An 11,185-nucleotide genomic window follows, 5' to 3' on the forward strand; every position below is an offset into this window, starting at 1 on the left:
ATCAATATTGTCATTAAGATGATCTGAAATTAGAGAAACAAATTTGAGTAATAAAAAGCATCGTTGGTGTACAAAATAAGTTCCTCAAGGACAACATTTATTTCATAAATTTTGCCTAAAGTAGTATCTGAGTTAGCAAAAGTAACAGTTACTTGTTTTGTTTAATAAGCTTTGTTAATGCTGTTTTAAAAGCTACTTCCCAAATTTAGATTTAAGTGTTTACACCACATGTTACACCGTATACAACTATTACAATCTTCACATATATAGTATATCACAATAATAAAAATATATTATGTTGAACTCATTGTAGATGTTATTGCGAAACAGAAAACAAAATTGAAAAACATCCATTAACTCCATTAAAGGGTAAAAAAGTAAAAAAAAGGGTCATCCTTTAAACTTTGAAACACAAGGATTGTAATATCAATTTAAAAAAATATATAAATTAGAAAATGAAACACATAAGTCTCCAAAACTAAATACAGTAAAAAAAAATAGTGTTATTATTGAAATAAATTGAAACAAATTTGAAAAATCAAATAGTTAATTTATCTGACTATGTAAAAATCATAAAATCCTTATATCTTTTCATACTTTTTAATATTTAATTTTTGTTTGTTCATTTGATAACAATAGCATGTAATTTATCTAATTCATAGCATGTTAGCATTATTCAAACCTAATTAAACTTTAGGTTATGTATTTCATTAATTTTTCCTCCTGTTGTTTACTTAATTCTTTTGATTTTCATAAATACTTTCATATAGGGTTGTTTGAAATGGCTTAGGGCCCTGGCACAAAATTAATTTGTGAAGCTCCAAAATCTAAATACCATCTATACATTCACATTGCAAAGATGATTTTGATATATAGCAAGTATTTAAGTCAGTTCATAAATCATTGGGGTCTGGAAATAAATTATCCTGTTGTCGGCATGGCCCTTTTCTTGTATTGCTTTGCTTCTTTTTTTACTTAAAATATTTTTATGTTAAAAAATAGAAAGTGAATATAAATCTATTTATCATTTTATTACAATTTATTTCAAAAAAATAAATTATTCTAATGTTTCAAGTGAATTGAAATTTAGTCAACTTAGTCAATTTCAAAATAATATTAGTCGATTTAGTCCACAGTCGAATTACTTAAAAGTCATTACAAAATTTAAAAAAACCTAAGCATAATCTGTAAAGGTGGTATAACTGGTTATATGAAAAAAAAATTGTTTTTTATTAAAAAATATAATAAAAAATAAACAATAACTAAATAACTAAATGACTAACATAATTTTAATTACAAAATTAAAAAAGTTGCTACATTTATTTTAAAAGCAAATAACAGAAAGAAGTTTGTATTTTAATTGAAGACATAGTAGTGCTAACAATAACAAAGTGACTTCACAATGTAAAACAAGTAAAAAATTCTTGCATTTCTATTGGCTACAAACATGCTTCCGGGAAATGTATAGTTCAACAGCTATTTATAGAACTCTGATCCTAATAAAATAACCAGATATAATAGCCGTATAGAGTTAAGGTTGTAATTATATGTGGTCTTGGATAAAGTCTATGAAACAGTCATTAGACTATTGCAGTATAGAGTTAGGCCTAAAAATGCTCTAAACGTGTTTATGGAATATGTTTACCCTATTGTGAATATAAATATCATACAAGATATAATAATAGCAAAATAGATACAGATGTACTAGGAGGGAGAGAGAGTTAGTAGTTTTTTTGATGACTAACAAAATCACTAATCCTCGATGTGACCACAAAAAAGTTATGTTGTGATGAGGGATGAGGGGGACAAAAATGATCAAAAATTTTGTGATTTATGAATGACCCATATAATTTATTTTTACCAGCAGATTTTAAACTGATTCTCTTGAAACACATTTAGGGAAAACTTAGGTTTTGCAAGACGTTCAAAGTTCTGGATAAAAAAAAACACAGCATAATCTCTAATAAAAAAAAATCTAACTTTGAATAAATGGTTTGATAATGAAGTTCCAATAAATAAGGATGCAAAAAAACTAGAAACAGCTTTACTTTTATTACAAAATGAAATAGAAAAATACAATTTCTGCGAAAGTTCAAAGAAATTTGTTATTCATTATTGCTGAGTATTAGGGGTGTTCAAAAAAAATTTTCAAAACGCGAATCACAAGAATATACAAGAAGCCAAATTTAGGGCAAATATAAAAAAATATGATTACAACAAAAAAAAACAAAAAAAACCCCCAAAAATATTGACGTTTACTAAATTACGTTTTTTAAATGCCCCAAATTATTTGGCTTTGAGCGCAAGGTAAATCTCAACATTTTATAATTTTTTTTTCTAATGTGATCATATGGCCACAAATATTTTTTTTAGACTGTTGTGTATCCTGTTTTTTTATAATTGCTGTTTAAATTAAAAAAATATTTTGCAAAGAAATAATTTGCACAAATGCGCAAAAAAACAATTTTGCGCTAATACACAAAAAAAATGTTGTTGTTTTTTTTTTGCATAAATTTTGCGAAACCTTTTTTCATTTTAAACAACAATTATTAAAAAACCAGGATAAACAACGATCTAAAAAAAAAATTTGGACCATTATGAGCACATTAGAAAAATAAAGTTTACAAAATAATGAGATTTACCTTGCATTCACAGCCAAATCGCTTGGGAACTATTTAGGGCATTTTTTGGAGTATTTTGCCGCTTGAGCACAAGGTCAATATTTTTGGATTTTTTTTTGTAATCATAATTTTTTAAATTTGCCTCAAATTTGGCTTATGGAGTATTTGCATTTTGATTATTTTTTTTATGAACATCCCTACTGAGTATATGACTAAAAAAAAATAAAGTCAAATTCAAAATCTTCAAATTAACAAAAATATTTTCACTATATATGAAAATACTGTCAAGAGGAGTTTTACATAAAATTTCAAGAAACTTATCTATGACATTTATCATTTTCAAAAAATATAAAAATGATATTGGGGTCCAAATCTTAACATAATTTCATTTGTAAACTTTTTGGCTCTTTACTTTTTTTCTATCTTATAGTTTATGCTTCGAAATATAAATATAAAAAAATTTAAAAGTTTTAGAAGGTAGAGTATGTAGCTTTAGAAGACCTCTTTTATATCCTTTAGAAGGATTTAGAAGAGCACTGTTGTAAATGGTGTAAACAGTTGAAGAAGCAGAATAAGTTAAACAAATCAGGTGTTGCAATATATATGTATATATATATATATATATATATATATATATATATATATATATATATATATATATATATATATATATATATATATATATATATATATATATACACATTGTGATAAAGCTGAGAGAATAAGTCCCAGTAAAATTAATGAAGTGGTAAAGATTACCAAAAATTAACAAAATATGACTAAAAACAAATATTAAACAAAGTTACCCTTAAAAAATGTCATAAAAATAAAGCCAGGATTACCAGTTTATACCTATAACAGACATCATAAATGCGTATGACAGACACCATAAATGCAACCCTCGGAATTAGGAAAAATGAGGTCGGCAATAATTTGCCGACATGAATCTTTTAGAGGTTGGCATCAGGTCGGCAAAAATCATTTGATACAAAGGTCTTACCATAAAACATAAAAACGAGGTCGGCAATTTTTTGCCGACCTCAAACACTTTCAGGTCGGCAGTAAGGTCGGCATTGCCGAATGCCGACCCTAATTCTGAGGGTTGTAAATGACAGACATTTTTACAGCAAAAATCTTTGAAATAGTTTTAATTAAATCCAAAAAAGAAAATGAAAATGTTTTCAAAGAACATTAGACAGAGATATTTGAGAATGAACTTGATATATTTCTTGGACTTTTTATAGTCCAAGAAACATATTATAATCAAGTGCTCACCAATCTGAAGTTGAAGTTACAGATAAGGAATGGGAAGAATCAATACAATGGATAACTTTTTGACATCAATAACACTTGCACAACAACTTTCACTTGAATTTTTTTGAGCTCTAACTCAAAAAATCTTCTTAGAGTTTGGTTGCAAAAAACAATAGAACTTAGAATTGCATGTTACTAAAAAGAGAAAGTTAATTACATTGCTAAGCAATGACTATTATGACACTATACAAACAAACTATTATAAAATGGGTTAGATACTAGACATGGTGTATGATATTATTTTGATAAATTTTGTATTGCTAAACCCATTTACAAAACAGAAAGCTAAATGGGTTTAGTAATACAACAATTTTACTAAAACTTACTTAAATTTTAGTAAAATGTTGAAAACAAAATTTCTAACTTTTAGACAGCAGATTTACTTTTTTTTATATTCAAATTAGACAACTTTAATTTTAATTTTTTTAATTTTTTGTCAATAAAACTATTTTCCCAGACAAATGGAACATTTATTCTCAAAGATATAATGAAAAACCAGTTATTATAAAATAAACTAAATAATTGATATAATAATCATTAAGTGATGTTTTTATTTTTGTGCAAATATATTTGTCAATCATTAATAAATAGTACTATTTAAGTCTACTTAATAAATACTTACTTAATATCTTTGGGTTCATCTAAAGAGCTTGCTGAATGGTACGTGACACAACTATCTTCATCAAACGATGTATGATTTTTAAGCACCTCAATAAAAGCCTGATCTTCTAAGGAGTCATCGATTGATTCATTATATGCATCACTTAAAACAGATTCACAGCAATTCTTGTTACTAGATAAGTTATCTATAACAGATTCATTTGAGGATTTTCTGGATTTAAGTTCATCTTCCCATGATCCTATTGGCAAACATTTTGAAGGTTCAGAAAGATTGTCAAAATTTTTTTGTAATGATCTCTTTTTGAAAAACCTGTCTTTAAAAAACCATTTATAGCATCAAAATTTAAAAACATGTAACAGTCATAACTTTAATTTAAAAAAAAAATTAAAATAAAAACAATAAGCTTAAAAATAACCAGCCAGGGGGCCAGGTTCCTTGACATCTAAACCAATGTTAAGGGTTTTAGAAACTGAATTGTCAATAGAATATTAATTTTATTATACTCTTTAACAAACGGTACAAAAAGTAAAAGTTCTCATTAAAAAAACTTTTGTTTAAAATCAAAGTCATAAAATTTTTCTTTATTTCCCTTCTTTTGCTACTTTTTTTCTTTACTTTTCTTGTTTATACTTATGATGAAAGAATGAAGTGATTTGTAAAGCATAAAGATGCAGATAATTAGGCATCAGTAGTTCTAGGAGAAAAAGGTAAGGAGAAATAGCAGTTATAGGAGAAAAAAGGTAAGAGTGTGTTACAGATGACATTAGCTTGAAATTAAGGAAAGAAGATTAAAACTTTGTCTATTTAAAAATCAGCATTATGAAAAACGCCCATTTGTGCACACATCCTAACAACAACAAAATTTAACGAGGATACTAATTTTAAAAAAATGAAAATGATATTAACTTACTTATAAGAAAAATACAGCTTACATTAGAGTAAAAAACTTTAGGAAGTTAAAACTCAACAAGTTATATGTTTTTTACTAATTAATTATTGCTCTATTCTTTAAGAACATTGAGCTCTCTATTTGTAAAATACACTAACATAATTTACATATATATATATATATATATATATATATATATATATATATATATATATATATTATATATATATATATATATATATATATATATATATATATATTTTACATATTGATGATTTTGATAAAAATAAAGATACTGCAAAGTACCATTATATTCACATAAAATTAGTTCACAAACAAAATTAAAAGACTTGAACACATTTAAAAAAATAGAAACAAAATTTTACTTTCATTTTCTAAGGTTGAGCTGCAAAGATTTTCAATAGACTTAGATGCTCTCTTTAAATCTTGGAGATTATCAGCCCCTTCATCTGTCACAGCAAGATAAACAGGAGCCATCAAGTCAAAATCATCTATATCCTTTATTTCATCATAAGATAACTCCCGAATATATATCTTTTCTCGATTTGGAGATGACATAGCCCTTGGTTTCAAGTTTTTTTTAGAAATTTCATTTTCATCTTCTTTATATGCAGCTTCAATAAGACTGCGAATAAAACTTTCATCAACAGCAGCAGATTTACATATATCATCATTTATTTTTTTTACTGATAAAATGTCAGTGCTACCTGGTTCATTGTCATCTAAATTAATGTTGTAGGTTTCAGAAATTGAATTGTCAATAAATTCTCCAGTATTGTTATGATTATTGTGTAATAAAAGAGACAATTCCAATTCATTATTATTGTCTTTTAAAATATTTTTAAAGTTTGTAATTTCAAGTGTATGTTTGTTTTCATTTTTAGAAATATTTTTTGTAGAATAAAAATTTCCTAAACATTTATTGTCCATATATTCTTGATAAGATAAAGACAAAGGCTCTAAAGCATTAGTTTTAAAACTCATGATAGGTTCCAACAAATGATGATGAATTCTATAATTTATAAAATATTGCTCAAATATTCTAGATAAAAAGAATTAATAATACTCTTAAATAAATTTATTATTATACAGAATTAGAAACTTTTGACTTCAACACAACGCAACAAATATAACATCTGGGTCTGGAAAAACGAATGTTTTAAAAAATAAATGTAAAAAATGATAGTATTCTCTTGGTTTCCCACATGGGGAGTGCACACAAAAAGTCAGGTATTTGGAAAAAAGTTTGCTCTTGAGGCCTAGAGAATTAAATTTGAAATTCCAATACTTAACCATTACATTTTAAACTTAACAACTACATTTGGATTTTCAGGCCTTATTAAGAAGCGGAAAGCGATCTATCCGCGCACGTGAAACAAATATTTTAGACTTCCGGGCGCGAAGTTTATAGCGTTTTGTTTATTATATTACGAGAGTATAAAGTCGCGCTTGTCTCGCGAATTTGAGAGGGAGATTTTGGGACTATTGCCTAATAATTTGATTTTAGAAGACCAAAATTATTAACTTTAAAATTTGAATATTGCTAAATAAATTTATTAGTATAATCGTTACGCATATATTTTTAACTAAATTTTTTCCGTTGAAGTAAAACATTAATGCCTCTAAAAAGCTCGTTTTTACATATTTACGTTATTAAATTACGTAATAAACATTACGTTATTACATTTATTTACGTTACATTTAAATACGTTTTTTAAATATTAACATAAGTTTATGTATAAATTTAAGTAAGTGTTGTTTCAGTGTTCTTTAAGTTGTGTTCGTAAATGTGTTTTGTGTTTGTAGTCTTCGAAATGTTAAAGTTTTATATGTCATTTAATGTCTTTATTTGTATAAATCTGTGTGTTTTTAAATACTTTTTGTGTTAAATGCATTGCATTCACGTCGAACTGCACTGAGCAGTGAACGCCTTAGAGAAAAATAACAAGTTAAAAGGGTGTAGCAGATTGAGATAAAAGTACAAAAGGACAGATGTTCAGTGGACTTATATAAAATATTTCTTCCTTCTCTTAAGACTATTACGGCCTGATGGTTCCATATAAGTGCTGGAACTTTAATAGCGAAACAATAGCAAAATTTCACTTCTACTTCCACTGCGAAATATAAGATTTTATTTCATCTCCACATTTAAAATATTTTTTATGATATATTTATAACTCATTTCTGCTTTATAGTCAATTATGATTCTAAAATAACGACTCTAAAGTTTATCGTTGACATCACTTTTTTTGTAATTTTCTTTAGACTCAACCAGTCTTTATTCCAATTAGTATTCCATTATTACTTTGATCATTGTCTTTTCAAAACCTTCATCGAGCATGTTAATTGTCTTTTCAAGATCTTCTTCAAAAATTTTCTGTTAATTTTCTTTTCAAAACCTTCATCGAGCCTTATAAGTTGCTTTATTGGACAAGTTGTACCAGCTGATTTACTCAAAAATACTCATCTAATAACGTTTTTGTCTGTGTGGTTGCATTGTCGATGAGAATATCAATCCGAAAATTTACTGACCTTATTATTACCCTATCTCTCAGTAGAGTTAGAAGTCGAGTGAATTGAGAAAGAATTGCTTCATTGTCGAAAAAGCAATCTTTTCCGAGCGTGATGATGTTCGTTGCTTTTCGAGGAAAAAAAATCCTCTCTTGCAGCTTTTTTCCACTCACATTCATTTAAAAAAAAGTTTGTTAATTTTGGATGACACACTATAAAATCAATTAACATTCTACTGATTCCTCTTCCATTATTAAACATTGGACCGAAGAAAGAATGAAGCCGTTCAAATGATTGAGCACCACCCGTGCGCACTCTACTTTCATCATGAGCCATAACTATTCGCGCAGTTTGAATTCAGGAATGTTCCAAATGTATTCAGAAGTTGCTGTTTTCAAAAACATCCAATTGTTTTTCAAGTTGTCGGCAAAATAATTGACGAATGTTTTTCTATAAACTACAATGTCTTCTCTTTTGTGCCCATCAACAAACGGACGAGCTTTGTTATTCGACCAAAAAAATCCCCGACTAAATAGTAAGTTTTGAATTGCTTTATAGCTTCCAATATATTGTGATATTTTGCCTTCTTTCAGTTCATTATTGACCGTCAGAGAATCTTTAGATTTCGACCCAAAATCAAAAGATTCTCTGATGTGGTTAGATATCTAACCAAAGCTATTAACTAATTTAACCAAATATCTCAGAACGTGTGAGTAACAATGTTTATTGCGTAAAAGGATGGTGCATTTTTTTATTCTTTGCAGACTGAAGAACTTTTTTCTATAAGCGAGCTTAGTCCATTCGGATTCTTTATTGAAAAAGGTACAAATCTAACTATTAATCTAATCTATTAATAGAAAAAAATTATTTTTCATTTTTGTTTATTGTTACCAAATTATTGATATTCAAAAAATACATCGCAGAATAATTATTTTTTTATTTGAACAATAAAAATATGACTTAGCTACTTTTGAAAAACGGTCTTCGATTTGGAAATGAAAAAATTAAATTACGCAATTCTGTTATTATTTTATTAAGTAACAACCTAATCAATGTCAAAAAAAAAAAAAAAAACAGAAAAGAAAAAAAACAAACTAGGATAATCTAAGCATTCGGTCGACCCTGCTGAACCAAATTGTTGCATGTTTTTCATGTCATACGCTTAATGATGAACTAACATGCAATTTCTTTTCCAAAAATGGTATTAATAAGATTAAAGTAAATATTTATACAGCAGATACAGTAAATATACAGTAGTAAATTAGTTATGTAGTAGAACTAGTCGAAGAACTAGTAGCAGAACGCCTGACTCAAAATTAAGTAGTTTGGAATTCAAATTCATCTGATGCCTCTGAAAGTACAATTCTCAACTTTTTTCTTTGTTTTCTCAAAATATTAACATCAGTTACAATCTCAAGTTTACACGAAAAATCATAAGTTTCAGTCACAAAAATCAGTAAATAAAGTTTTATTATTTACTGATTCAGCATTAAAGCTTTTTGTACCCTTTAGTTTAAAAAACAAAAAAAAGATAAGAAAGCTTTTTTTTATTTTTTTATATAAAAAAAAATTTTGAGCATTAAGTTTAATTTCGTTCACATGATTTACACAAGGGTAAAGGAGTCCTTTAAAAAAATTACAAATTCATATCTAAAATTAAAAACTTTATCTAAATTCTCTTTAAAACTAAACACAAAACTGACACATTATACAGGGTGGATGCTCGAAATCCGGACAATTTTAAATTTGCCGGCATTTTTTTGTTTTTAAATTCTATGTTGCGAAATTCAAACATTAATCAAAACCAACATTGTACTCGGGAAAAAAAATAAAAATTGCAAATTTAGCACATCATGTCAAAGGAATATGACCGTAGAATTGCAGTGGTTGAGTCCCTCCGCGCCGGGCACTCTGTCCCAGAGATTATAAAATGGTTTGGCTTCCCAAAAAGCACAGTTTATGATACTGCAAAGAGGTTTAATGATGGTGCAGAGTCTGTAGAACGAAAAGAAAAGACTGCTCACAAACCAATCAGGAATAAGGCCTTCATCAGCAGAGTACAGAAGTACAGAAGTTGATCAACAAAAACCCCAGCACCTCCATCAGGAAACTGAGCAAAGAAATGAATGTGTCTCATTACACCATGAGAAGAGTGATCTGTGATGACCTTAGGTACAAGTCTTATGTCCCGAAAGTCAGGCAGATGTTGTCTGCTTCAATGAAGGAGAAGAGAGTGGCTAAGTGTTTTAGCATCAATAAAACATAAAGCTGCCGGTAAACTTCGTTTTTTCAGCTATCAGAAAATTTTTACTGTGGATGCCAAAGTGAACAGAAGAAATGACAGATGGTTGGCTCAAGACCCAGAAGATGTCCCAGTGATTGGTCAGACAAAATTTCCAGCCTCTGTCCATGTCTTTATGTCTGTTTCCAGCAAAGGCCATGTCATGCCACCACACTTCTTCCTGAAGGGCCAAAATGTCAACAAAGAAGTCTACTTGGACCTTCTGATTAAGGTGGTGAAACCTTGGATGAACAAGTGTTCCAATGGTAGGCCATATGTGTTTCAGTAAGACTCAGCTCCTGCTCATACCTCCAATTTGGTACAGGGTTGGCTTGAAGAGAATCTCCCTATGTTTTGGTTGAAGCACTTTTGGCCTCCAAACTCACCAGATCTCAATCCATTGGACTATTATGTCTGGGGCACTTTGGAACGTGAGACCAATAAATCAAGTCACAACACTGTTGAATCTCTAAAGCGAGCAATTACTTCTGCAGCTGCCAACATGTTGGCCGATGAGGTGGAGCACGCCTGCTCCAGGTTCAGGAAGCGTATCGAGCAAGTCATTGAAGCTAAAGGCAGCTGGATTGAGTGAAATGAAAGCTCTTATATGTGTACATTACAGTTTAAAATTTCAGAAATATAGCTTTGAAACTAATACTTTTATTGTAATTTTTATTTTGTGTCAAAAAAGTCCGGATTTCGAGCATCCACCCTGTACACCTTTTTGAAATTTTTTTTTATTACTCAATAAAATGTTTCATAAATAGTATATTCTTGTAATTTACCTATTACTATAAACTAAATATACTAATAACTTAATATTCATTTTAATTTTGACTTCACCTTTTTAATTGTATAATGGCTGCATGAAAATTTTATCTTAAAGCACAAATAAAATTAACACAATAAAAAATAACACAAAATTA

At 28.3% G+C, this 11,185-nt stretch overlaps 1 protein-coding gene across 2 annotated transcripts in view; it reads right to left on the reverse strand.

Moving 5' to 3' along the window:
• LOC105847522 (uncharacterized) overlaps nt 1-6,529 on the reverse strand; it is a 32,376-nt gene extending 25,847 nt beyond the window's left edge. Inside the window, exons 1-2 of one of the 2 annotated variants that reach the window (XM_065809919.1) lie at nt 5,833-6,529; nt 4,558-4,795 (exon numbers count right to left, since the gene is read on the reverse strand). In XM_065809919.1, coding sequence (XP_065665991.1) covers nt 4,558-4,795; nt 5,833-6,451 — 857 coding nt within the window. In that variant the 5' untranslated portion in view covers nt 6,452-6,529. Of the gene's footprint in view, nt 1-4,557; nt 4,871-5,832 lie in introns of both variants that reach the window. The other variant, XM_065809918.1, reaches the window with a different exon arrangement.
• Between the last annotated feature and the right edge of the window lie 4,656 nt (nt 6,530-11,185).

This window comes from Hydra vulgaris, chromosome 11 (assembly GCF_038396675.1).
Source record: "Hydra vulgaris chromosome 11, alternate assembly HydraT2T_AEP".
NCBI classification, from domain to species: domain Eukaryota; kingdom Metazoa; phylum Cnidaria; class Hydrozoa; order Anthoathecata; family Hydridae; genus Hydra; species Hydra vulgaris.